The sequence below is a fragment of the Rhincodon typus genome, chromosome 34, assembly GCF_021869965.1.
Source record: "Rhincodon typus isolate 14 chromosome 34, sRhiTyp1.1, whole genome shotgun sequence".
NCBI lineage: Eukaryota > Metazoa > Chordata > Chondrichthyes > Orectolobiformes > Rhincodontidae > Rhincodon > Rhincodon typus.
In genome coordinates, this window is record NC_063365.1 from 7,962,540 (window position 1) to 7,989,060 (window position 26,521).

Consider the following 26,521-nt stretch of genomic DNA (forward strand, 5'->3'; position numbering starts at 1 on the left):
AATCAAAGCACATAGGATTGGTGGTAATATACTTGCATGGATTGAGAATTGGTTAGCACACAGGAAATAGAGAGTAGGAATAAATAGGTCATTTTGAGTGGAAGGCAGTGACAAATGTGGCACTTTGGTTTTAAATTTTGTTTTATAATGCTTCCATAAGGTGTAGTGATTGTAATAACGTTAGCCAGGTGGACGTCGTAGAATATGAGTTCCCTGATTGGGGCTGTTAATCTGGTCCAATCAGGGAGTCCTGGCTGAGAGATAAGAACAGGAGTGTTAGACATCCTGTTCACTCTGACAGTTGGCTTTGAGGGAGCTGGCTCAGTGTCAAGGACTCTCCATGTGTAAATAAAGGCTGACATGGTGACACATTACTGGCCTCTGTGGAGTAAGAGAATCATACAGCATGGAAACAGACACTTCAGTCCAATCTGTCCACGCCAACCATAATTCCAAACTAAACTAGTCCCACATGCCTGTACTTGGCCCATATCCTTTTAAACATTTCCTATTCATGAACTTATGCAAATGTCTTTTAAACATTGTAATTGTACCTGCATCCACCAATTTCTCTGGTGGTTCATTCCACATGCGAACCATTCTCTGTGTAAAAAAAGTTGTCCCCATGTCCTTTTTAAATCTTTCTCCTCTCACTTTAAAAATGTGCCCGCTAATTTTGAACTCCCCCCCACCCTAGGGAAAAGACCCTTGTCATTCACCTTACTTATGCCCCTCATGATTTTATAAATCTTAATAATGTCACCCCTCAATCTCCTATGCTGTAGTTATTTCATAAGGTACCTTGGAATCTTTTTTTGTCACATTAAAGGTGCTATATGATTATAATATATTGTTGCATATAGAAATCAATGAAATTAGTTAAGATGGAAGTGATCTTTTACCGAACTGATCATTTGAAAATGCTTTGCTATTTTAGAATAAAACAATACAAATCTTACTGATCTACTACTAAATCCTTTGCCCTCATTTATTTTGTTGCAAAAGATATTTTTCTCAATACACCTATACTGTAAACTCAGTAGCAACTGGAGTATTTTTACACAGCTCATTATTTGCAACATACTTTTTATAAATTGATTAATTCATGGGATGTGGGCATTGGTGGCTGGGCCAGCACTTATGACCTATTCTTAGTTGCCCTTGAGATGGTGGTGGTGAGCTGCCTCCTTGAACTGCTGCAGTCCATTTGGTATAGTTAGACCCATAATGCCATGAGGGAGCAAGTCCTAGGATTTGATCTGGTAATACTGAAGGAATGGTGATATATTTCCAAGTCAGGATGGTCAGTGACTTGGAGGGGAACTTGCACTACAGGCTGCCCTTTTGTCTTTCTAGATAGAAGTAATTGTGGGTTTGGAATGCACTGCCTGGGAGAGTGGTGGGGGCGGATTCATAGGAAGTTTCAAAACAGGGATGGATATTTAATTGAAAGTGATGAATTTTAAAGGGCTATGGAGATAAGACTAGAGAATGGGACAAGCTGGGTGGCTCTTATGGAAGCTGCTGTATACACAATCTATCAATGGCCTCCTTCTATCTATAAAATTCTTTGATTCTATGGAAGGTGCTGCTAAGGAGGCTTGGTAAATTTCTGCGTGCATCTTGAAGATAGTGCACACAGCAGCTACTGAGTGCCAGTGGTGGAGGGAGTGAATGTTTATGGATGCCAATCAAGTGGACTGCTTTGTACTAGATGCTGTGAGCTTCTTGAGTGTCGTTGAAGATGCACACAGCCAGGGAAGTCAGGAAGTGGCTCACTTGCTGCAAGATTCCTAGCTTCTGATATGCTCTTGTAGCCACAATAACAATATGGTTAGTCGAGTTCAGTTTTGGGTCAATGCTATCCCTAGTAGGGGATTCAATGATGGTTTTGCCAAGGGGCTATGGTTAGATTCTCACTTGTTGGAGATTGCCTGACATTTATGTGGCAAGAATGTTACTTGTCACTTGTCAGCCCAAACAGAGATATTGTCCAGGTACTTCTGCATTTTGACATGGGTTACTTCAGTCACTGAGGAGTCATGAATGTGCAATGTTCAGCACCAATCAGTGACCATCCCCACTTTTGACCTTATGATGGAATGAAGGTCATTGATGAAGCAGATGAAGACAGCCTATGACACCTGAGGAACTGCTGCAGAGATGTCCCGGAGCTGAGATGACTGACCTCCGACAACCACAACCATCTTCCTATGTGTCAGGGATGACTCCAACCAACATAGAGTTTACCCCCTGATACTCATTGTTATGGACCAGACCCAACCCTCTTCAAATATATCAAGGAGATAGCCTGGACCCTAACTTTTATCCTATTTAAAGACAAGTGTAAGGTGCTGTGTTTCAGATGTAATTCAATTGGTTACATTCCTTGGCTTTAAGCAAAATACACTTTATTCTTACCTACAGTTAAAAAACATATAAAAGAAAGAAGAATTGGTATAACTTAAACTCTATTGGAATGCATAACAGAATAATAGATTATTTAACTACTAAACAGCAACTGTTCTAATACAGTAACATCCCATAAACACACCTTTGGCAAAGGCAAAATCAGTAAAACAGATTGTCTCACATATGATTCTGGCAGAGAGAGAGAACCTAAGCTTTTTAGCTGGAGCAAGGAGACAGAGACAGCTTCCACAGCCAACTTCCAAATGCCAACAACTACCGAGAGTTAAACTAAAACCCTGGTTCTTTGGAAGTCTGACTCCACCCATTCATGCTGCTTCTATTGTTCCAACTTTAAAAGAAAAACCACGGCCTCACAAGCCATTTACTTTATTCACTTGGAACAAACTACTCTCCACTTCTGTCTCAACCTCCCTTCATATAAAAAAGGACAAAATACACTGCTTAAAGCCATAGTATCGACACACCATTGATTCCAGTTTTGCTAGGGCTCCTTAATGCCACACTCAGTCAAATACGACCTTGATGTCAAGGGCAGTACTCTCACCTCATCTCTCACTATAATCTATAAATCTGATAAGCAAATAATGAGTGAAAACAATACAAAATGGCGTTTGAAAGACATATAATCTGAATAACTTCCTATTGAAAAGTACAAAAGGTCTTCGAACTTTTTTTAACGAATGTGAACATTTATTTAGTTCAGGAACATAAGCTGGAACAGTTACGTAGTTAGTTCAGGAAAATAAACTGAGACATAGCAGATCATATGTTTCAGATGAGACATTCCTTTCTGATGACGCTTTTTAAATGAGATTTCATTTTGTTGGAGTACTGAACTTATACTCTATCATGCTAAAAACAGCACAAATTTCTAATCCAGATCAATTAAAAATGTTTTGGCTGAATAATGATGTGCTAAAAAGTGAAACACAGTCTTTTACTTTCTGAAACAGCAAGCCTTTGCAAGATCAACAGTTAAAGTGAATATTTAGATGTGGAAGTTATTCTGAGAATGCAGGTTGCATTGCTCTAGACTGTGTGAAAACAGTAAGTGTCTTTCTACAGTCTTCTGAGCCCCTGACTATCCATCAATCACTAGCCACCACAGATGAAGTAAGCATATTCTAATTTAAGACCATCCAGACTGAAACAGCAGCAGGAGGCGACTTGAATTTGAAATGGATACATGGATGTAAAGATGTAGGTTTCTCAGTGCTTTTAAATAAAATTGGACAATAAGCATCTCTATGGAAGTCATTACATTTACTGCAGGTGCAACAAAGAAACCATTAAAATGCGTGGGGTTCAGTCTCAACAAACAAAATCACAGTAAAACCACAATTTCATCCTGTCCAGAATTTCCAGTTGTGCAGCAATAGAATTCTCTGGTTAACCAGAGACTGTCTATGACAAAAGTGATGTAACTTAGAAAATAAAATTACTGACATTGATGAATTCCTACAAAATTGTTTAAATAATATTATTTTAAACTTAAATTATTAGATGATGGTGAGTCATATAGTTTTGATTAGTTGAAACTGTATGAATGAGAATTACTTTGCCAAAACAAGAAGGGTCAAACATTTATTGTTATTTAAAGTTTAAATCACCAAGCATAGAAATTTATTATGTCTGGGGCTATTCAGCCCATCATGCCTGTGCCACAGTTTACTAGGGCAATTAGAAACTAATCCAACTGCCTTCAGAGTCCTGAATCCATTTCTTCAAATGTTTACCACTCCACCTTAAAGTATGCAATGGTGTCTACCTCGTTGGTTTGCTTTGGCAAAGTACTCCACGCTACAGCAATTCTAGATAAAAATATTTCTCCTAATCTCTCTTGGTGAACATTTCAAATTGACAATTTCTTATTACTGACCCAACCTGAGGAAGCAATCTTTCCCCATTCATTCTCATGAATTTAAAACTCTAAACAAACATTTTTATTTTGCATTCTCTGCTCTAACATGAATAATTGCAGTATACTATAGCATCTTGTAACATTTCTCAGCCTTGCTAACATCCTGGTGAAACTATGGCTGAAATTTTTCCAGCCCTGAATGATATGCGTAATGGCAAATCAGTTGGAAAAATTGTAAACTCAGGAAAATGAGATTCTCAACATCAAGAATAAAAAAAACTCACTAGGGGTTGCAGTGAGAAACCCTTCATGAAACATCCAAAAATTGCCACTTAGCTGATATTTGGTAAAATTCAGACCATGCCTGTACAATCTCTCCAGTTTTAATGTTTCTTTCTGAATGTCAGGAACAGAAATATCGTGCATTAACTAATTTATCATTCTTCTTTACTTGTTTACCATCTGTCTTGGCATTTCTTTGCAGACCAAGATTTTAGGAAGCTGTATTCATTGGTTGTAGACCCACTGATGACCAGTCAGGCTGTGGAAAATAATGAAGCTAAAGGCTGATAAATCCTCTGAACCTGATGGGTTGCATCCTAGGATTTTAAATGAAGAAGCACAGAGATCGTGGATTACCTGGTAGTAACCTTGCAGGAATCCTTAGATTCTGGAATGTCCTAGAGATTTGGAAAACTGCTTATTCAGAGGAAGGGAGAAAGAAAAGGAGGTAGGTTTGGGCCAGTTAGTTTAACATCTGTCATTGCAAAAGGATTATGAAGGATGCAATAACATAACATTTAGAAACTGAATATAACCAAGCAGAGTAGCATGGCTTCATGAGGGGAAAATCATGCCTGACAAATTTATTACAGTTCTTTGAGGAGATAACAAGATAACAAGAATAGATAGAGGGAACCAACAGCTGTAAATATACTTGGATTACCAAGAGATGTCTTTTATGGTACCACAGATAAGATTATTTCACAAGATAAAAGCCCACACTGTGTTGGGAGTAGGGTAGGATGGAGCATTGGCTAACTAACAGAAGACAGAGTTGGGACAAAGGGGATATTTTCAGGATGGCAACCTGAAAACTAAAGTTTCTCACCCCTGAAATGATGTTTGTGAATTTCTCCTGCAAATATAATGCTCTACCTACTCATTCACACTATGACTACAGTTTTGCCCAGTTTTTTCAAATTTCACCATCTGCTATAATGGTGATTGGAATCCATGTTTCAAAAGCATTACCAATCCAGTGACAACGCTGCTATACTTCTACCACTATTGTCTCAGGCATCCTTTGATCTTGCTGGTTATAGGAGATCTGGACATATGCTACATTAATAGGCTGCACTGTTTACATAGACCATAGGAACTCTAGCTACGAATCCATATCCACCCAAACATTATCATTGACATACACAAAAACTCCTGCAGGGAACATGATGGATTTTTGTTTGAAGATTACCATCAGCTTTAATTTTGTTCCATTGGCCAAGCATACTAGTACCACTGTGAATCCTGTCCTCTCACATTCTGTCATTTTGTCTAAAACTGCTTTCAAACCTTTCAATTCCACAGTTCAGCTGTTTTGTATATCGAAATTCATTGGTACTTTATCCATGTTGCCCACATGATTTAACGGATAATTTTGCTGATGATGAACTGATAACTTTGACATCAATGTCTCTTGGTTGCCTCTGTGCAAACTCGGTCTTCTATCACATAAAACAGTTACACCAGCTAACTGTTGGCCTGAAATAGTTATTGGACTCTGTATTTGATTTGGCTCACTTAAGTGTATTTATGTGCACTGCATTTATGGTGATGATCTGACAATTCTGATGATTTTTGAGGATGAGTCCCAATACATGCTTCTCAAGATCAGGTCAATGGTCAGTCCCTATTCTGAAGGTGCATAAATTCTTAGGCATCCTCTTCTAGTCTCACACCAGATTATCATTAATACTGAATTACCTCACTCCAGCACATTGATAATTTAGCAAATTTAGCAAAAGTTTACAGCTTTTAACATAAAAGCAACTTTGTACTTCATACTTGTTGCTGGAAGACTAATTTCAATTGTTCACTTGCTTTACCATGCACAGTGTCTTTCGTGTGGACATGCCTTAAATTTCCTCACATCTTGTTCACAACCAAGTCTGTATTAACTGCTTGATACAATGCATTGACTCATAGTACAAGGTAAGTAAAAGAAGCATTTCTGGGGTGATAGGTTGAGTTTTAATGAATGTATAATGTCTCTTGGCTGAAAAAATGGGTTGGCTTAAATGCCAAGCAAATACCGTAGCATGATTTCTGGCACTGAGAAAATGGGGTCATCTTACGCATCGTGATCTGCAGTAGAAATCTATGCTGGAGTTAGAATTATGCTTAATTTCAGGTATTCAATACATTGCAAAAAAAAAAACACCTTATTACTTACATTCCAACTTCATCAATCACTGGAGCAGTGCAGAGTAAGTAATTATCTTCCACAACAAGAGGCTTCTCCGCTAAAAGATGGAAATATTTATTAATGCTGAAATTTTGCATTAAAAGTGAATATTGTAATGACTAATCTGAAATATAAATATTCACACTAATGTAGTACATTCTTGTAATATGTAAATTTTAACTTGATTTGTATTAGAACATTTTACAATGTTACAAACACTATGTAAATACACATTTTGTTAGAAAAAATATTTAGGATGAGTGGATAAAGCAACACAAAGTTTTCTCATTGCAAAATTTTCTTCAATGCCCAATAAAAAGTATAAACCTATCTCTAGTTGTTTATGAAAGTATCATTGGGCTGCTGTCCCATTAGAGAGAGAGGACTGATGGTGGTTTAGCCTGAGGGTCACCACACCCCAGGAGAGGGGAAAGGTTAAGAAAGAGAGTACCTGGTAACCTCACCAGTATAGGAACTGAACCCACACTGTCACCATTACCCTGCTGAGCAAACGAGCCATCCAAGCCAACCAACCCCCTGTATTGCACTTTCCCAGTCCACAGAAGGACAAGATGAAAGAGCACAGTGCTGATAAAGATGCCAAACCACTTGATCAGAAATTGCAGACAGCAGCTCAGATGCTGACATTCCATGGACTTTTAGTGATGAGCGTAGAGTTGGGATAAGCATGTGATGCGTTGGCCATGAATGGGCTGCAGCCAGGCCAGAGGAGAAGATGGTTTGTCGGTCAGATTTTTCCAGAGGGGGGGATTGCAAATGGATTCTACTGCTGGAGACTCAGATGAGGATCTTTGATAGAATGTCATTCAGGAGAACACTAGTGAGGATGCACACCCGATGCTAAACAGAAACTAACAATATCCTCAACGTTAAACTTCCCTGAGGCTGTTGTCATTGGCTGACCCCAGATGCTTTTGCACCATCTGCCCATGCTCTGTGCAGTGATTCTTCCATTCAGTGGTTAGCCTTACATTCAGTCCCAATGCTGCTAGGGTCTAAGGCATGCAATTGATTAGACTGCCTATGGTCATTTGACACCACTGTTGACAGCAGGTTGTAAGTCCATAAGACATCAGAGCAGAAGTACGCTATTCAGTCCATCGAGTTTGCTCCAACATTCAATGAAATCATGGCTGAGCTGATAACCCTCAGTTCTACTTTCCTGCCTTTTCCCCATAACCTTGATTCCCTGAGTGATTAAAACTCTATCTCGCCATGAATACACTAATGGCCCAGCCTTTACTGCTGTTTGGTAAAGAATTCCAGAATAACAACCCTTTTAGAGAAGAAATTCCTCCTCCTCTGAGTTATGGATTAGTCAGTCCTTTCTATAGCGGCTTCTTGGGCATTTCTCAATGATTTGCTAAATGAGCATATTGAAACTGTCACATAAAGTGATGCACATATCTTTATTAAACATAGTTGTCTAGATTTAACAACACTCGAAACTTTTAACCTTTGGATTGATCAGAATGACTCATAACAGGATTCCTATTCCTAAGAAGGTTTCCACCAAACCCCCACCACCCATCCAGGAGGGTTGAGAGCATTTCAGTGTTTCTCAATAGTTAGAAAAAGGAGGCATTGTCTGAAACCCCAGAAGAGAACAGTACAGCAAACACGAGGTTGTTGAAATATTCAGTATCAACTCAACTACTCAGCATTGCAGCCATTTCAGGGGAAAAAAAAGTACTGATCTTATAAGGTTTGGCAAGGTAAATGAACCAGCCACACCTTCCAAGAATGTAATTAACTGAGTAGGTCTGAAACATAGAATTACCTCCCTCTAAACCTCTAGCAAAACTGACAATGTTGCAGTTTTGGCCACTACCGTTTTGTGCAATAATTGAGTGGTAGCAGGCAGTGTGTTATAATGTGTAATCCAGGAAAGAGGGCACTCTAAAATAGATCAGCCAAATGAATAAAATGTATAATCAGTTAATGTTGACAAAAGTGCACTCTTGTAGAAGGACTGAACTTTGTGGTATGAGATGTTTGCAGTACTGTTTTGACAGGTTCAGTGCAAAGCTCCAAAATCAGCGAACCAGTGCAGGAGATGGAGGCATTTAAATTGCCACTGGTGCATACAAAGTTTCTGCAATATTTTCAACCAACTTAGAAAGATTACACTGTAATCCAATCCTGCTTACAAAACTGGCTGTGACTGCAGATCAGATTAATCACCATGCCATTCCTGCTAACTGTGCCCATTTCTAGGCTTTTAAGAAGACTGTTAAAATTAAGTTATTCTTAAATCACAATAATACTAATACGTACCTTTTTAAAAGCTATTAAACCTTAAAAATTCCTAATAAACACAAAAATTGACAACTGTAGACCAATGAAGCTAATGATTGGTTTTTTTTTAAACCTATTTTTGTTTGTTATAAAAGAGGTTACTCATAGTCGTGCACTAGACATGGATTAAAACGTTTATAGTTTATTAAAAATACTTTTTCAGCTCTAATTACGAAAGTGAATTAAGTTATCACTCTTTAATAGATTATGGAATATTTATTAATGCAAAGAGTTCCAGTCTACAAGATTGAACTGGTGAAAAATTTATTTTGATTATTTACTCACAGCATCTGGACAGACTTATGTCCATCCTTAACTGCCCTGGAGAAGGAAGTGAGAAATGTTCTTGAGTCAGCATGTAGAGAAGCTATATAGATGGTATGAGTAGGTTTTGACCCAGCAATGATGGAAGGAACTTGGAAGTGGTGGAGCTCCTATGTGTCAAAAACCCTCGTCAATCTAGGCTCCAAAAACTTCAGGTTTGGAAGGTGCTTTACTGCAGTCCATCCTGTAGGTAGCTACACACTACTATAGTGTTCTGGTGGTGGAGGGAGTGTATGTTTATGGTGTGCATGGAATTGTAAATTGAACTGAATACTGTGCAATTTCAGAGAACATCCCCATATTTGACTTTGTGATGGAGGAAAGGTCATTGATGAAGAAACTGAAGATAGATGGACTGCAGACATGCTCTGAGGAATTCCTAAGACTTAGATGACTAGCCTCCAACAACAACAGTTATCTTCATTTGTGCTAGGTATTCATCCAGTCAGTAGAATGTTTGCTCCTCGAGTCCTATTGACTTCAATTTTACCAGGATTACTTGATGTTCGGACAGATGCCACTTTGATTTCAGGCGCAGCCACTTTCAGCTCACCTAACCTTAAACTCACTTGTCTGTTATCAAACATGAGTATGATTTGTGCCCAGATTGTCCAAAGCAGACTCCTGTTTTGATCTTTGGTGGTGAAAGAAACGATGCAATAAGCAAAGATTTACCTGAGGGTACACGACTGACAGAATGATGTAATTACTGGATTTTAAACAATGTAAATAGGAGAGCGTGTGTAACTCCACAACCCCCATTCTATCCACAACATCTTTAGGTTCAATCACAAGACAGGTTTCCTTAAAGCGTATCAAGTTAGTGGAGAATGTAAAACAAGTAAAATTCTAAGTTTTGAAGACTAAAAATTAGGTGCAGCACAAAATCATTATAAAAATAAATATGTGTTATTTTGTTCAAACCACCTAATACAAGAAAGAGCTTGCACTTATATCATATGCCGCCATATCCTGAGGGGATTCCAATGAATTAGTTAAGCACAGTATAGACATTATTATTATGCAAAAAATGCAACTCTTAATTTGCACATATGAACATCCCACAGAGAGTAAATGAGACGTCTGATTAGTTAATCTGCTTTGGGTGGTACAGACAGGAGATTGGTTAGGAAATCCTGGGATTTCTTAGCATAAACAACAATAATAGATCATATTTGTAGGGTGATTTTAGTGTAAAATAATGTTCCAAAGGTGCTTTTCAATAGCAATATCAATAAATACACTCTACCAGGGCAATAACCAAAAACTTGATCAAGAAAATAGTTTGTAAGGGACATGTTAAAAGATGACCGAGAGATCTTTAACAGGTTTAGTAAGGGAATTCCAGAGTGTAGTACCTGGGCTGCTGAAAGCAATTAAAATCATGGATGCGCAAGGGAGGAGAATTGGAAAGCACAGGCTAGAAGCACAGGACGATCCAATAGAGATAAAGAATGGCATGGCCTTGGAGAGATTCAAAAACAAGGATAAGGATTTTAAATTGAATGGAAGCCAGTGAAGTTAAGAAAATACAGGTGAATGATTGGACCGAGTGAAGATAATAGGTCGAGTTTTGATGAGCACAAATATAATGTTAGGTGGAAGATGGGTTGCAAGCCGGGACAGCGGGGAATAGCTAAATCAAACAGTAACAATGACATGAATAAGGGTTACAGCACCAGATGAACTGAGGCAAAATTAAAGTGATTTCGTAGGCTACACCATAAGTCCCAACTTCTGTCTCTGGTCTGCTGCCTTTTGTAATATTTCAAGTAAACTTAGTCAAATTATAGCCATTTCGCTACCACTGCCATAACAGAGAGACTTCAATGGTCCACCAGACCCATGACTGGCCACTGGGTTATCCTGTTTCCTCAGTCACAGTCTGGTCGTAAACAGAATATCTCCCACCTGGGTAAAGAAATAAATCTTGACTGCTCCTGGATTTTATGGTAACTCCCAACTTCACCATCCGCTTTATGATCTTGCAACAGACTCTGTACACTTCCTGAATCTTCATTACAATAAAAATAACAGAATTGCTATCTCTTGATGTACTCCACTCACCTTTAGCTTTTGAACCTCACTCACTACAGCTGCATTCAACCTTAGACAAGGGTTTGGTGAGACTCCATGCTGTCTTCCCTTTACCCATGTCATAATTATCCCACACTGGGACCTTTGATATTAATGCTGGACTACTTTCTACAGTCTTCATTTACTTCCTATTTCCAGTTTACTATCAGGTTCTTATGTGTCCTAATTTTTATGCCTTTTAGCCTTTCCCTAATCCATTTCCATGTGCAGTTGATTTCATTGTGGATCTGAGCCCATCACATTATTTGCACTTTTGTTTTTTTTTCTTTGCTTCTTTTCCCTTTACAACTTCTAGATCCCTGATTTTGTCATGTCTACTTTCACTTCTCCAGATTTGGGTACTCTGGCCCCCCAGTCTCTAAACCTAGCCCTTCAGCATGCCTCAAGTTGGGAAGTGGTTGGGTAGTGGTATTGTCATTGGACCAGTAATTCAGCGGCCTAAGCTAATGCTCTGGAAACAAGCGTTCAAATCCTTGCCAGTTGGCGAAATTAAATTCAATCAATAATACCTGAATTGGAAAACTAGACTCAGTGTTGGTGCCATTAAACTGCCATTGATTACTGTAAAAGCCATCTAAATCATTGATATCCTTTAGTATCCTACCATACTAACTTGACCTGGCCTACATGTGACTCCAGCCCCACAGCAATGTGGTTCACTCTTAACTGCCCTTTGAAATAGCTTAGCAAACTATTCAGTTCCGCACTAATTAGGGATGGGCAACAAATGCTAGCCCATATCCCATTAAGATGAAAAAACTAGCTCTTTTGTTGTGTTAACTACGTTTTTAATGGTGAAGCTGCTTCAAAACTTCACCTTAGAGACTTATGTAAATGAGACATTTTCTAATGTTTTGCAGTCCAATAACACAATGAAAACATGTTTAAGCTAAATAAACAGTAAAATTCAATAACTGGACAGAAAAATTAACTGGCATATTTGTATCCCATATAAATATTAACTCTTGTAATATTATGTATTAAAATAACTTTACAAAAAATGTTCTTTCTAGAAAACTTAATTTTTTTCCCTTTCATTCACATCATTTTCACTAGGAAGCAAGACATGGATCAGGCTACCAATATTTCCACAGATTACATCAAGGCTGCACTTCAGCTGACTTAGCTGGAGGTATATTTGAATTGAATGGAGATACCCCCTGGAGGGATTGCCCTCTACCACCAGATGACCTTGCCAGGACCAGCAAACTTGGATTTCTTAGTGCAAATGTCAGACAAAGCTTGGATTTGAAAGAAGACTTTCAAGTTGAAATGCAATGCTTCAATATTTGTACAAATCAGGGTAACAAATCAGTCTTTATTGCACAAGCAATTGTTTAAGAAAATTTTAATACATTCTGCAATTGCAAATTGCATTCAGACTGGAGCCTACAAGACTCCTGGAATGATTTAGAAATCTTCAGCCTGACACTAAAACAAAATGGAACCTACACTGCTTAGCGAATCCAAAATTTCAGATATTGTTGGAGAAATAACATGATTTTATTCAAGCATCAGAATTCGTTACACCAAAATGTATGCATGTAGGAAATGCAAAGTCCCATGTTGCCCTGCAATGTTAATTGCTTCTTGCTGTCACATTATGAAAATGTTACTTGCCATCCTGTCTGAATGGATTCAAGTAAAATGACTTGGTTCTGATTTCAGCAGAGATCAGATTTGAATCATTTTACTAAATATGGTATTAGATGTTGTTTATAAAAAATCTAAGCAGAAATGTTCATATTTGCACTTACTTATTATTTCGGTGTCATTTATCTTGAAGCTACAAAGAACTTGATCAGCATTCCGTGCACGAGAAAATCCATTACCTCTTACCACGACTTGATACGATTCTGCAACAAGAGCAAAATAGCACAAAAACCTTACAGGTGCCTGTCAACACAATTATGAACTGCACATTTCTTAATTTTAGAACACACGCATAGTTGTACTGATGCATCCTGCAGATTTACTGCATCAGAGCAGTAATAATTATGCTAGAAATGACATAATCAACTTTGAACATGTTATGCAAAGCTTCAATAATTGGCTAAAGAATATCTGGCGACTGCATCTTGAGATTTAACACCAACCTGTCATCAACCACTGGAGCCTTGGTGCATTACTTTCCAATATCATCACATGCTTTGATCACATAACAAGCAACAACACTCCCAACAGAATTGCAATTATGAACATTTTTGTGTTTATGCTAGGCTGAAGGAGATAGATTATTGCTTAACAAGGAGTCAACGGTTAAGAGAGGGCTGAAAGAAAAGTGTAATTGAGACCAATTATTTATTGCATGGTGCAAAAGACTTACAAGCTGAATGGCAAACTCCTACACCTACTTCTTAAGTTCTTAATAATGAGTAAAACTTAATCCTTATTATATATAATAATATACACTTCTGTAGTTCTCATCGATGTGAGGAAATCCCCTTTTACATAAGAATGCAATAATACTGATGTCAGTCCCAATGCTAAGTACAGTTCAGTTGTATGTTTCCATACTGAATTATTAATCAATCATTCAATTTAACGAATTTTATCAGAAGCTGTTACTACAGAGCTCTATCTTTGCTGTATTTGTGGCATTTGAGATAGCAAAAGTAGTTCATCATTATGGATAAATTTTAATCAAATGTAAGTTTGCCCCGAAAGTGAATAATGAAAGAGAAAGACAGGCATTTATATACTGCCTTTGGATCTCAAGACATCCCAAAGCACTTTACAGCCTCTTAAATATTTTTTGAAGTATTGTCACTGGTGTAATTTTAAAAAGAGGCAGACAAATTGCACACACCAATGTACTATAAATAGCAATTGAAAATAGCCAAATGATCTGCTTTAATGATGTTGATTGATAAATACATATTGCCCAAGGAACTCTACTGCCCTTCTTTGAAATAGTGCTATGAGGCATTTTTAGTCTGCCTGGGAGAGTAAAGGGAGATTTGATTTAATGTCTTAGACAAAAGACAGCACCTCCAACCGTCCAGCACTCACTCAGCACTGCTTTAGAGTATAACACTCTAATGACTTAAAGGCGAGAGTGCCACCACTGAACCATGGGGAACTTAAATTGAACTAAGTCAGGAAGCTCTTTCCTTCTTTGATCAAAAGTAAATAGAATGTATTCATTTTTAAAATTCTACTGTTAAAATACAGGGAATTCAGAATTTCTGTTATAATTCCCTCAAGTAAGTCTATCAGTTCAGCTTGTTAGCTAGCACGTTAGTGTTATTTTAGTTGAATATAGGCACAAATCATAGTCAGTTTCACAGGTGCCTGAAGGTGACAGTATGTTGAAATTGTATTTATTCATATTCCTACTTACCAGAAGTTTGTCAGAGATATTCTCTCATCATGCACCTCTTTTGTTACTTACATTTTATTTGTTTCTCAATGATCAAGAATACTTAATATCTATTTAATATGCATAATACATGTGCCCTCTTTCTGTTTTACGGTATTGTTAGATATATATGGTTGAAATTTTGAGTGTTTGATTATCTCTCAATTTTCATTACCTGAAGGTTCCCTACATTATGCGGAATAATGAAGATTTTGGTTTGCGTCTTTGATGGAGAGGAATAACACCTAAGCTCACTTTCATACTTCTAAGTGGCATTTTGGTGTCTACCTACCACAATAGTTTCCTTTCAATTGAAACAATTTTCAAAATACCGAGCTTGCGATAATGTTGAATATAATTGCATATTTATCTGAATTCTTCCAAAGACTGATCAATATAATCCATTGTATTGCATAAATAAAGCAAATAGTTGTTTTTATTGGGGTAATTATTATTCTGTAAGTATATTACAATTAAATAGGATCTTTTTACTTTCCTCATCACAATATTTAAAAAGTATTGGTAATGAAGAATCTAAACAATAATAGTGATTACCACAAGGTAGACAAGTTCACTAAAAAATAAGAAGAATGAAAAATGGCTGGCACAAGGCAAACAAAGCTGTGAGTACAAAAATTGTGAACTGCTCTCTTGTTAATGTCACAGGGTTTAATCACGTCATTATAGCTTACATCTATGGTTCTTCTGATGTCCCACTTGCCATGTCAGCTGAGGTACAATATTAAACCTCTATTCTGTCAGCTAGCAACCAGTTCAAATCTCTAATAACATGTCATCACAATAAAGTAATCCAGTTTAATTTTACATTAAATTTCCTTTTGTTTCAAAGTCGTAGGCCAGTTTACGAATCAAATCCTTGCTTGTGCCCAGCAATACGTGATTAATATGAAAGCTGAATGCCGAAATGGCTAATTCTATTTAATTTCAGGTTCTGACTGTGACCGAGTCCTTTTCTTTCTTAGTTACTGTCAGATTGTACATTTGTCGATTTTGACAAGATAGCAAAGGGAAAAAGGTCAGCTCTGAAATAATCGGGCAGCGCTGGCAGCAAGATGGTGGGTTGAAGCTGGTGCGCGCTGGCTGTGCTGTCGGCTCTGCTTTTGTGACTCTGATGAGAAGCTGACTGTTTGCATCCACACCTGGTAGTTGACGTGGCCAGTAGGATGCCACATCCAGCAAAACCTTTCAATCATGTCTGTGTACCATGAGCATAATCAAAGCAATGATGCTGTCAACTTGTATACAATGCACCTCCAACTCCGAACTGATGGCCTGTTTACAGGCTGCACGTCCTGGTCATTTCAAATCAACCTTATTACGAAGATAGCAGTGCGTTGCTCTGTATCAGGAGTTGCAGAATGCAAATATTGTTCATGAATCCATCAGTATGCAGGCAGAAAGCATGAAGTGGCATGTTATAGAAACAGTGATATCTTCACACATGTCTGTCACAATTCAGGAATGCCATTTATTATTATTTTTCAACTCTGTCAGTGCACACTCTGTACTGACAGATTGGACTATATAAACATTTAGCTAGTACTTTGCAGTTTAATATTAAGAATACGGCAAGGTTTTCATTTCAAAAATGCCCTCATTTATAGGTTAAGAAAAAGTACAGAAATGGATGATAATTTATTCAATAAATGTAATTTCTTATGACTTTTAAAATATATGCATTTCATTTTCATTTTATAACAGTCAATAGTGGTCTCTTTTTAATTTTCATTTTTATTTTAGAATTGGGGAAATATATATAGAATCAATGAGCTATTTCTTTGATTGCACAGTCTACCGAATGAACTTAAAAGTCATAGTTTTCTATAGTTTTATTTCAGTGCATCATTCAGACTGTAGAATGTCAAAGTGTAAATATTAATGAACATAGAAAGTAATAGTGAATAATGTTAACTTGGATGGTCAGATTCATTTTACTTAAATTTCTTTGAAAACGTTCGTGACTATAATACCTATTTCACAAACAAATTATATACGTAACAAATATTAAAGTCCACATTTGAGATGTGAAATAATTTTATAGAAACAAGTTTTTGTTTCAACCTTTGATTTTTGAAATTATTATTAAACTTTCACATAGAAAGACTTAAATGTTTAATTCTACATAAATTCTATAAGCTAACCTGTTGGTAAACACAGAAGAGCAATGTTCAGTTACAATCCATTCATATCATCAGTTTCAGAATTAGCTGTTTAGTTTTAAAATTATCTCCTATATAATTACACTCATAACTTGATGAATGGTGGTGTAATATTTAGAACCTACATATAAACTAAATTTTGTTGCTATTTTAGGGATTCTATGATTTTATGACAATTAACTGAATTAAGTATGAACTTAATTACAAGTTTTAAGTTACCAAGGCAGCATTGCTCGAATTTGTAAATTACATTGGAATGAGAAATTATTTATCAAAATACTATTCCACTCCTATTATTCACTTTTCAACCATTCTCATTTAGTTAATTCAACTAACATTTTCACCCCACATGAGTCACAGGATTATTCTCTGGTTATTGTTAGAGAAGCATCAATTCTGCTTATATAAATACATTTTAGCAATGACACTGGAGGTTGTAGAACAGTTGGAAAAGATTATTAAGAACACAAAAGCGCATGAAATACTTGTCTATCAAAATTTCATACCATGGAAAGCAACTGATTATATAATATGGAGATTTAATTCTTCACTCAAGAGGCAGAAAGAGAAACATTGCAGAACTTGGTATCAAGTAAATTATTTAAAGCAAATGAAGTAAAATTTTTCTTGGCTAAAACTGGAGAATAAATGGGAGATAATGAAATGTTTTATCCTGAACCTCTTTTGCATTAATACACAGGGTGAATTTCACTCTAGTCATTGTGGTAAACTGTACAGTGATCTTCAGATGGAATATACTAAATGGGTTTCATGAATTTTAAACTTGCTTACATCCTTAAAACTGTCAAGACATTTCCACCCTCTAGTCTTCATATCATACCTATTGATATAAATGGAAAGGGCATCAGCCACAATATAGAACTTCCAACATGATATGTGGCACAGTGGAAAGCAGTTTTTGATTCTATTTGATTCTGCAATTGATGTTAATATTGAATTGTCTCACTGTATGCTGCAATGTAAAGTTTGTCTTGATATCTGAAGTAAATTATACTGCAACAGTTTCAAGTAACAGCGCAAAAATAATTATTGACATGCACTCTGCACAGTTCAAGTCTTGATTTTAGCTTGATCAGCCGGCTCCATGATTTTTGCCTTGTTCTCTATTACTGCTCAGCTTCCAAGCAAAGTCCTATACTTTTAACTGTTTGGGTGGTACTCGCTCATGATGGTTGGTTGTATTCAAGTTATGACTGATGCAAGAAGTGATTGCAAAACATTTTGAAAAGTTATAAAATCAGAAAGTATGATACAAAATTTAGTGTTCATTATTAGTTGCTAGTTAGACATTTGTGTCCTTTCTCTTAGAAGATAAGAATGTAAATATGAATGCCAAGCAGCTAGATAATGCAGTAAGTGAAAGCTTTTTTCATCTACATGGTGTCTTGAATCAAAAGGTTGTGGACAAAAGGCTGTTGTAAAATATGTTAATCAATTTAAGCATCTCTAACATTCCTTTCACTGCACAGCTATGGTTGTGGATCTGACTGATCTCATGCAACTTGTGAACCACCTTCAGACATGAACCAACTTACGTCCTTTGTATTACAAGTCTAGGCCTGATTGCTTTTAAGAGAACCCCTACTATAAAACAATAAAGAATTTGGTTAAGCATGGAATTTGTAAACTGCATAAACATGCATATTAATTTGTTTCCTTTCAATTAGAGTTCAATTAGTGATTAAATGAATAATGCAAACATGTTTCTTGAAAATATATCTTAACCACTACATCGAAGTTGTTGACTTGCTTGCCGAGCTGGCTTGTTCTCGTTCAGCTGTTTTGTCACCGTGCTAGGTAACATCATCAGCTTCATCGGAGGCTCCACTGATGATGTCATTTAGCATGGTGACGAAACAACTGAACGCGAACAAGCCAGCTCAGCGAGCAAGTCAACAACCTCACCCACAACCCAAGCTATTGATCTTTGCCAAAACTTTAACCATTATATTACACATTTTTAAAAATTCTCTCTCATCAACTTTTTAAATCTTTATCACTTAATGATGGATTGTTTTCGATTAAAAAGTCAAGCCTACCTCCTGCACAGACACTTGATGGTTCAGCCGCCAGAATTTCAATGCAAGATTTCTTAAGAACCTGGTAAGACAGAGATAACAAAGAATACTTTGATATCCAAAGAATTCAACTACAAACATACTTGTAAAATGGTTGTTTGTGCTTTAAATTAATTTGAAATAGGGAATGGAGAATAATTTGCTGCTTAAAAACTGCATGAAAGTACCATTGGACATAAAGCCACTGTACCATGCAAGTTGGACTTACCGAATCAATTACACTTCCTAATGCTTGAAATCCACCTTTCACTGGGAAAACATGATCAATGCTATCAGCTAACTTTGCCAGCTAGAAAAGAATGAAAGTTTATGATTAAAAAAGTTTGCTTGGTGAATTGGAGACAGGAAGGACTACAGATATTGGAAGCTAGACCTGATGAAGGGTTTCGGCCTGAAACGGTGATTTTCCTGCTCCTTGAATGCTGTATGACCAGCGGTGCTTTTCCAGCTCCGCATTTATCAACTTTGGGTGGTGAATCATTGACAGTTCATTTTCAGGTTTTCGTTAGACAATAGACACTAGGCATCCCCTATGTTTTCTGTAATTTACAGCCACGTAGCCACTCAGGTTATAAAATCAGAAAGTGCTGGAGAAACTCAACAGGTCTGGCATCATATGTGGAGGGAGAAACAAGGACAGCATTTCATGTCTACTATTTCTCTCTTCACAGATGCTGCTAAACCTGCTGAGTTTCTCTTTTTATTTTATTTCTATTTTAATTTCAGATCTCTGGCTTTTATTTTAAGTTTTCATGTTACTCCATAATTTCTTGGGATCTCTGCTTTGCTGCTCCAGGCCTTCTGCTGAGGCCCTTCAAAGCTCATTAGCATAGCTCCACACCATTCAAATCAGTTGTGACTATGAATTTCCTAGTTTTCTTGTGGCATACAGTTACACCAAGAAATTGTGATGCAGACGGTCTGAAAATCACCAATTGGCAGGGTAAATTATGGATCTTAAATACACCTCATTTTGACAGAACTATTCAAACTCTGCACCCCATCTCTCCACCTGTTTGGGCAATTTTATTTGCTTGGCTCTTTTTCACATCTTCAAATTCCTGGATAGAGTTCTGTGAATGTCAGAAACCAATTTTTCTTTGCACCTTCATCCTTTGTAATACATTTGGAGTGACAAAGTCACTGCAATGGCTATCCCAAAGGACACTCCCATAAGTATCATTGTTATGAAGGAGGAGGTGCACAGTCAGGAGTGGGGATCTTGAGATACAATTGCAGGAGACATCACAAAACTTACTGCTGGAAATGTTTCCTGGACCAGACATCTGCGGTGTGACTTTTGAGGTTTGAGAAAGCATCAAGAAGAATTTATTAAATAAATCAAATTGTGAAAATGTAACATGTACCTGTGTTTCATTGAAATCTTTCACACCAACACAATAAATTGTAGCTCCATAACTTCTGGCCCTTTCAGCCTATACAAAGAGAAGACAAGTTTGCCAAACTTGTTTATTGTTGAAAATAAATTGGAGACTTAATTTCTTTTCTATTGCTTATGGATACTTACTTCCCTTTGTGCAAGATCATACAAATGATCAATTAATTCCCCATCCGTCAATGCAATGATGACACTGGCAGCTCGAATCCCTGTAATTGCAAATTAGCATTAGTATTTTCCCAGCAGAAGATATTTAGCATGGAAGTATGCAGAATTTAACTTATCATGCAGTACTCCTACAGCATTTAACATCTCCAAATAACTCTGTATCAAACCAAGTCAAAGGGAAGTAGCACTTATAGATTTTCTGTATGCATTTCCATTGACTAATAACCCTCCAAGGGGAGGAAAGAAAAATATACATTATCGTTAGCAGGATAACTTTGATGCGGTAATATACTAAGTTCTACTTAGTGAACTAATTGCTCAACGAATATAATAATTTCCTTGAAAATTTAAACATGGTAGAGACAAATGGCTAACTTGAACATCATAAATTACAAGGAATTAGCTTGAAAAGATTCTAAATGAGTTGCAGTTTCATGTACTCCAAAGTTATGGAAGGATCTCACTGTGCAGTCTTTTGGTCTTCAGTCTGCCTTCTTTTAAAAGTATACTTTGCTCACTGCTGTTCATTCCTTTGTATAAGGGGATCCAAGCATAGGAGCTGATTTTCCACCTTCATTATGAATGAAATTGGGTGGGTGTCAACATTATGATCAAACCATAGGCCCATCTCTCCTCTAGCCTGCCTGATGTCCTCCACTCTCAGAATTCCAAACTTATTCCTGTCCTCTTGGATTGCCAATCATAATGCCCTATCCTCCCACTCAACTGCACAAAGATGTTTAAAATGCTTTCTAGCTTTTGCACCACTACCCTTACTTCTGAGTCTTTTTAACCAGAGAAAAGTTTTTGGTTTTCGTTTTAAAAATGAAGTAAAATAATGTCTGGTATTAGCTTTTGCTTTCTATTGTAGTAATGTGCAGTGGCAGCATCGTGTATAAAAGTCAACGCACATTAAAATAAAATTTCCCGCTCTCTGGGGAGCTGCATTGACTCATGGGTGATTTTCCAAAAAGCAGAAAATTTGATTTTAATCCATACTGACTGCTTGATGCGCTGCCACTGCTGCACACTAAAATAATTGTGTAGCAGGAGACTGGGAATTAAATTATTTTAATTAGTCTTTTGAATGTGGATCAGAACATTTTCTCAAATATTGCAACTTATGATTAAGGCTGATAAAACAAAGTGAGATAATATTTTAAACAAAACCACACATTGGAAAGAGGAGAGCAACAGACTGCAATCAAGAGAGAAACAAGCAAGAGATTGTCAGGCAGTTTTAATTTACATCTTCATTTTCTCCACTGCTGATGAAACTCAGTCTTTGTTTTACTATCGGTGCAGGTCAGGTATATTTCATTTGACAACTGTCATTTTCAGTGGTGCAGTTGGAGATTGTGTTACAAGTTAACAAATATTGCACTGTTGCTGCAGATGAACGCAGAGATCCAAGCACAGTACTACAAGAGGAGGTGGACATTTTCTCTTCTCTGCTGACCTTCCAATGGTCTATCTTAAGCTAATGGAACACATTATTGACTACACAGTCAGTTATTCAGGTCTGATTGGATCAGATTAACAGCCCTAACTTACTCTCATCCTTTCAGACCATTCATACAACACACTTCTTTAATCTCTTTGGTCATCTCTTCAAATATTTCCTTCTACAGCTCAGTGCTAATCATATTTCCTTACTGCTGTGTAGAACAACTTTGTGGGCTGCATGTAAATACATGTTAACACTGTTGTTAATATTTTCAACTTTTGACTTTTAATATGTTGCATTGACATGTGAGATATATGATATCAACCAATCTTTTGGTATAATTTTAACATTGCTTGCATTATATAAAATAATGCCAAATGATCAGCGCAATTACTCACTACAAGGACAATTTAAACTTTAGCTAAAAGACATTTTTTTAAAACTTATTTTCTACAGCTCCTCCTTCACAGATTCATTCAATACTTTCTCCTCAAAGAAGTTATTCTTCTTGTTTTTAAGGAAAACACACCCAACATTAAGTTTCTTCCCCTTTTCCTGGTCTTGCTAGACCATCAAATGCAGCAGTGAAACAAACAAATGATTTGTCCCCGACCTCTGGCAGTACCCTGCAGTTGGCAGAAGGCATAGAAATAGCTCAGTCTCAGCTCACTCCCATATTTTTCTTGCCTTTCCAAGTAACTTTGGCCTTTATTTGGCACTTTTACCTGCACAATGCAGCTGAGATTGGGAACTCTGTAAAGAAGTTGCAGTGATTGTAATGAGGTCGCCAGCTGGACCTCATAGAATATGAGTTCCCTGATTGGGGCTGTCAATCTGGTCCAATCAGGAACCCCTGGCTGACAGATAGGAACAGGAGTGTTAGACATTCTGTTCACTCTGAGGAAGCTGGATAAGTGTCAAGCACTCTCCACTTGTAAATAAAGGATGACTTGCTAACAGGACACCAGCCTCTGTGGAGATATTTCAGTAGTGACAAACAATTTGTCTGTATTACATTTGCAATAGGAAATTTCTGAACTTGTTTAATGTCCAAATCAAAACTCATCATAAACATGATGAGGTGTGCGGATGTAACTGTTGCTGCCAGTTTTTGTCCCTGAATAAGAACAGTAGAGGTAGGGAGGCTTAGTAGATAAATTATAGAGCTTTGGATCTTGGCAACTGAAGGCCTAATAATGTTGCAGCCAACTGTTACCAATAACGGTTGAAAGGAGGGAAGAGGCACCGGCGGCATGAGTCAGAGAACTGCAAAATATGGAGGCGGGTGAGAAGGGAAGAAGTGTTTGGAGCGTAGGTGGAGCTGTAGCAATTATAGAAGTTATAGCATAATTGGGAATGCTACGATGTGATTTAAGCATAAGGATTTGGATCAAATATGGCCACCGAGAAATAAGGTTGATGCCCACCTGAATTGTTTTCGTGGTGAATCTGTTCAGTTGCCTGTAACAAGTTTAAATGGCATACAGTTACTAAAGAACATTGATGTGAAGCTTGAAGCAGTGTCTAAATCAGCAATTTTTTTTAAGGAATCAAATTATAAACAACAGAATTTATGCTGTAAATTATACCTTTCTGAAGCCCTCATGCATGAATGTATCTCCTCCAGGCACAACATTCCGAAGGGTTTGAAGACCTCTTCGTATAGCTTCCCTTTAGTTAAAATATAATTACTCAAGTTTAAACAATAGTACTAAGTCAATGAATATATTATCATTTGCCCTGTCTTTGTTATTGAGGGTACTGTTAAAGCAGTGAGTTGCTAATTTCAGTGAGTAATTTTGCACAGAATGAGAGCAGCAATAAAGATCTCTCATTTAAGGAAAACTGGGCCTTGTATAGCAAAAAAATACATAATTTGACACTAAATTTGAGTGATCTGAGACAAGACTTACCGATTTGCTGTTAAGCTCATTAAGGTTGTACTTCTTGTGGAGAACACAATAAAAGACATTCGTAACTGAGGACTGAAAACAGTTGATTATTAGTGATTATTATTTTGAGTAAAATAACTGCTTGACCAGACAGTAATTATGTTAAATAAACTTGATAATACCTTAAAAATTTCTCAGCCAGAAGTTCAACAAAAGAATATATTTCAATCCAATGGTTCATAACACTTCCAGACCTGAAAATAAAAAAAAGATGTGCAATCAACAGGGGTATATGTTAGGCTAGACTACACAATTAGTGAGGAGAATTGCACTGCTAGGGGTGTTATGTTTTGAATGAGACATCAAAACCTTCTGCTGTCAGGTGGATGTAAAAGTTTCACGGCCCCATTTAAATGATGATAGGGAAGTTCTCCCCATCTCCTGTTCTGCACCACCAGAAACACATTAAGACATGAAAAATGGGAAAAGCTGTCCCTCAAGTCTACTCTGTCATTGAGTAAGATCATGGCTGTTCTTCAATTTTAACTCCACCTTCCTACCCAATATTAGGGATATTACACTATAAGTTTTCTAACCCAAGATGATTTCTCTAATAGATGTTTATAAAATAATGAGGGGTATAAAAAGGATTAATGGTAGTTGTCTTTTCCCTAGGATGAGGGATTTCAAGACAAGGGGGCACATTTTTAAGGTGAGAGAGATTTAAAACAAAACATGAGGGGCAATTGTTTTACATACAGGGTGGTTTGCTTGTGGAATGATCTTCCTGAGGAAGTGGCGGATGTGAGTACAATTACAACGTTTAAAATACATTTGGATAAGTACATGAATAGGAAAGATTTGGAGGGATATGTGCCAGGAGCAGGCAGATGAGACTAGTTTAGTTTTGAATTATGTTTGGCATGGACTGGTTGGACTGAAGGAACTGTTTCCACGCTATATAACTCTATGACTATGACTAAATCTTGAAAATACCCAACGACCGAGCATCCATCCACAGCACTCTGGAGTGGACAATTCCAAAAATTCACAGCTCCCTGAATGAAAGTTCTGGGGTACGTTTCATTTCTGAGCAGGCCTCATAATTATTTGTGAATTATACAACTTCAATAACTACTAGCCAACTCTGGCTAGTAATTTACTAAGCTCCAGTCAGAACTAAAGAACATACAAACTTGCTGTTTCCTATAACCCAAGACAGAGGTTTTATTTCTTATTTGTGCACTCTGTAGAAATGCAATACAAGTCTAAACAAGCGGCTGAACCTGGCTCATGACTCACCAGTGCTCATGTGACTCATCTCTTAAAGGGACATTGTTGCCACATAACATACCCTAACTATGATACATTTTAGTTTACATATTGCAAGTACCACCATCAAACATTAGACACATAAAGGTTGAAACTGCAGAAATCTGGTTATCAGCCCATCTGAAAGGGTTGAATTAAGTTTTTTTGGTGCTTTCAGGTACACTTGTTGCACTTGATTCTCTGGATTTGTTGTTTTTGCTGGGTGAGCCACTACTTTAGCATTTATGTTTGATTTCCCCGTCAGTACTTTTTTTTATTATTCCCGGTTTTTGCTTTGTATGGCACTTCAGACAAAGTTGAAGGTTTATTTTAGATCTGTGAGGATTTTGAAGGCTCTAAATATTTGTAATGAGTACGATGAGCGGATGAGTAGCTAACTATTGCAAGTTTAGTTACCATTCCAGCCACACCCATTATAACCCTAGGATCTGGACATGTGAGAAAATTTCAATGTTCACAGCTTGATGAGACATGTGGCCCAACAATTAATGCACATCAGAACAAGACACAAATATTCCCAAAGAATGAAGATTGTCACTGAGTGATGCTTCCAAACTCCTACATCCTTCTAAACCACCTAGAGCTGTAACACCAATCCAACTGCACTTGTATGAGGGAAATGATGAATGCAATGTTTGCAAAGATTATTCTTATTAATTTTTGTGTTAAAAGGATGCATGATCTGGATAAATCAAGAATTACAGAATCCCTACAGTGCAGAAAGAGGCCATTCAACCCATCAAGTCAGCACCAACTCTCTGAAGAGCGTCCCACCCAGACCCAGCCCCATACCATTTCTCTGCAACTGTGCATTTCCCATGGCTAATCCACCTAGGGCGCACATTCCTGGACACTACAGATAATTTACCATTGCCACTCCACCCAACGTGGACATCTTTGGAATCGCAGTCTCCTAGTCTCCATTAGAGACAGGCTTCCTCAAGGGCAAAGAGCCAGGCATCATGATTGTTTGTTTCAACCCAATGGTTTTCACACAATTAATGCTTAGATGATATGTGAATTTATAGAATCCCCACAGTGCAGTAGAGGCCATTTGGCCCATCAAGTCTGCACCGACCCTCTGAAGAGCATCCTACCCAGATCCAGCCCCCTACTGTATCCCCGTAACTCAACATTTCACCATG

At 37.3% G+C, this 26,521-nt stretch overlaps 1 protein-coding gene across 1 annotated transcript in view; it reads right to left on the bottom strand.

Annotated features, from left to right (window-relative positions):
- antxr1d (ANTXR cell adhesion molecule 1d) overlaps positions 1-25,340 on the bottom strand; it is a 70,838-nt gene extending 45,498 nt beyond the window's left edge. The window contains exons 1-11 of the mRNA XM_048616288.1: positions 25,237-25,340; positions 24,227-24,298; positions 24,066-24,137; positions 23,742-23,823; positions 23,580-23,613; positions 20,667-20,746; positions 20,506-20,574; positions 19,347-19,427; positions 19,100-19,160; positions 13,256-13,354; positions 6,747-6,816 (exon numbers count right to left, since the gene is read on the bottom strand). Coding sequence (XP_048472245.1) covers positions 6,747-6,816; positions 13,256-13,354; positions 19,100-19,160; positions 19,347-19,427; positions 20,506-20,574; positions 20,667-20,746; positions 23,580-23,613; positions 23,742-23,823; positions 24,066-24,137; positions 24,227-24,285 — 707 coding nt within the window. The 5' untranslated portion in view covers positions 24,286-24,298; positions 25,237-25,340. The remainder of the gene's footprint in view (positions 1-6,746; positions 6,817-13,255; positions 13,355-19,099; positions 19,161-19,346; positions 19,428-20,505; positions 20,575-20,666; positions 20,747-23,579; positions 23,614-23,741; positions 23,824-24,065; positions 24,138-24,226; positions 24,299-25,236) is intronic.
- Positions 25,341-26,521: the final 1,181 nt, after the last annotated feature.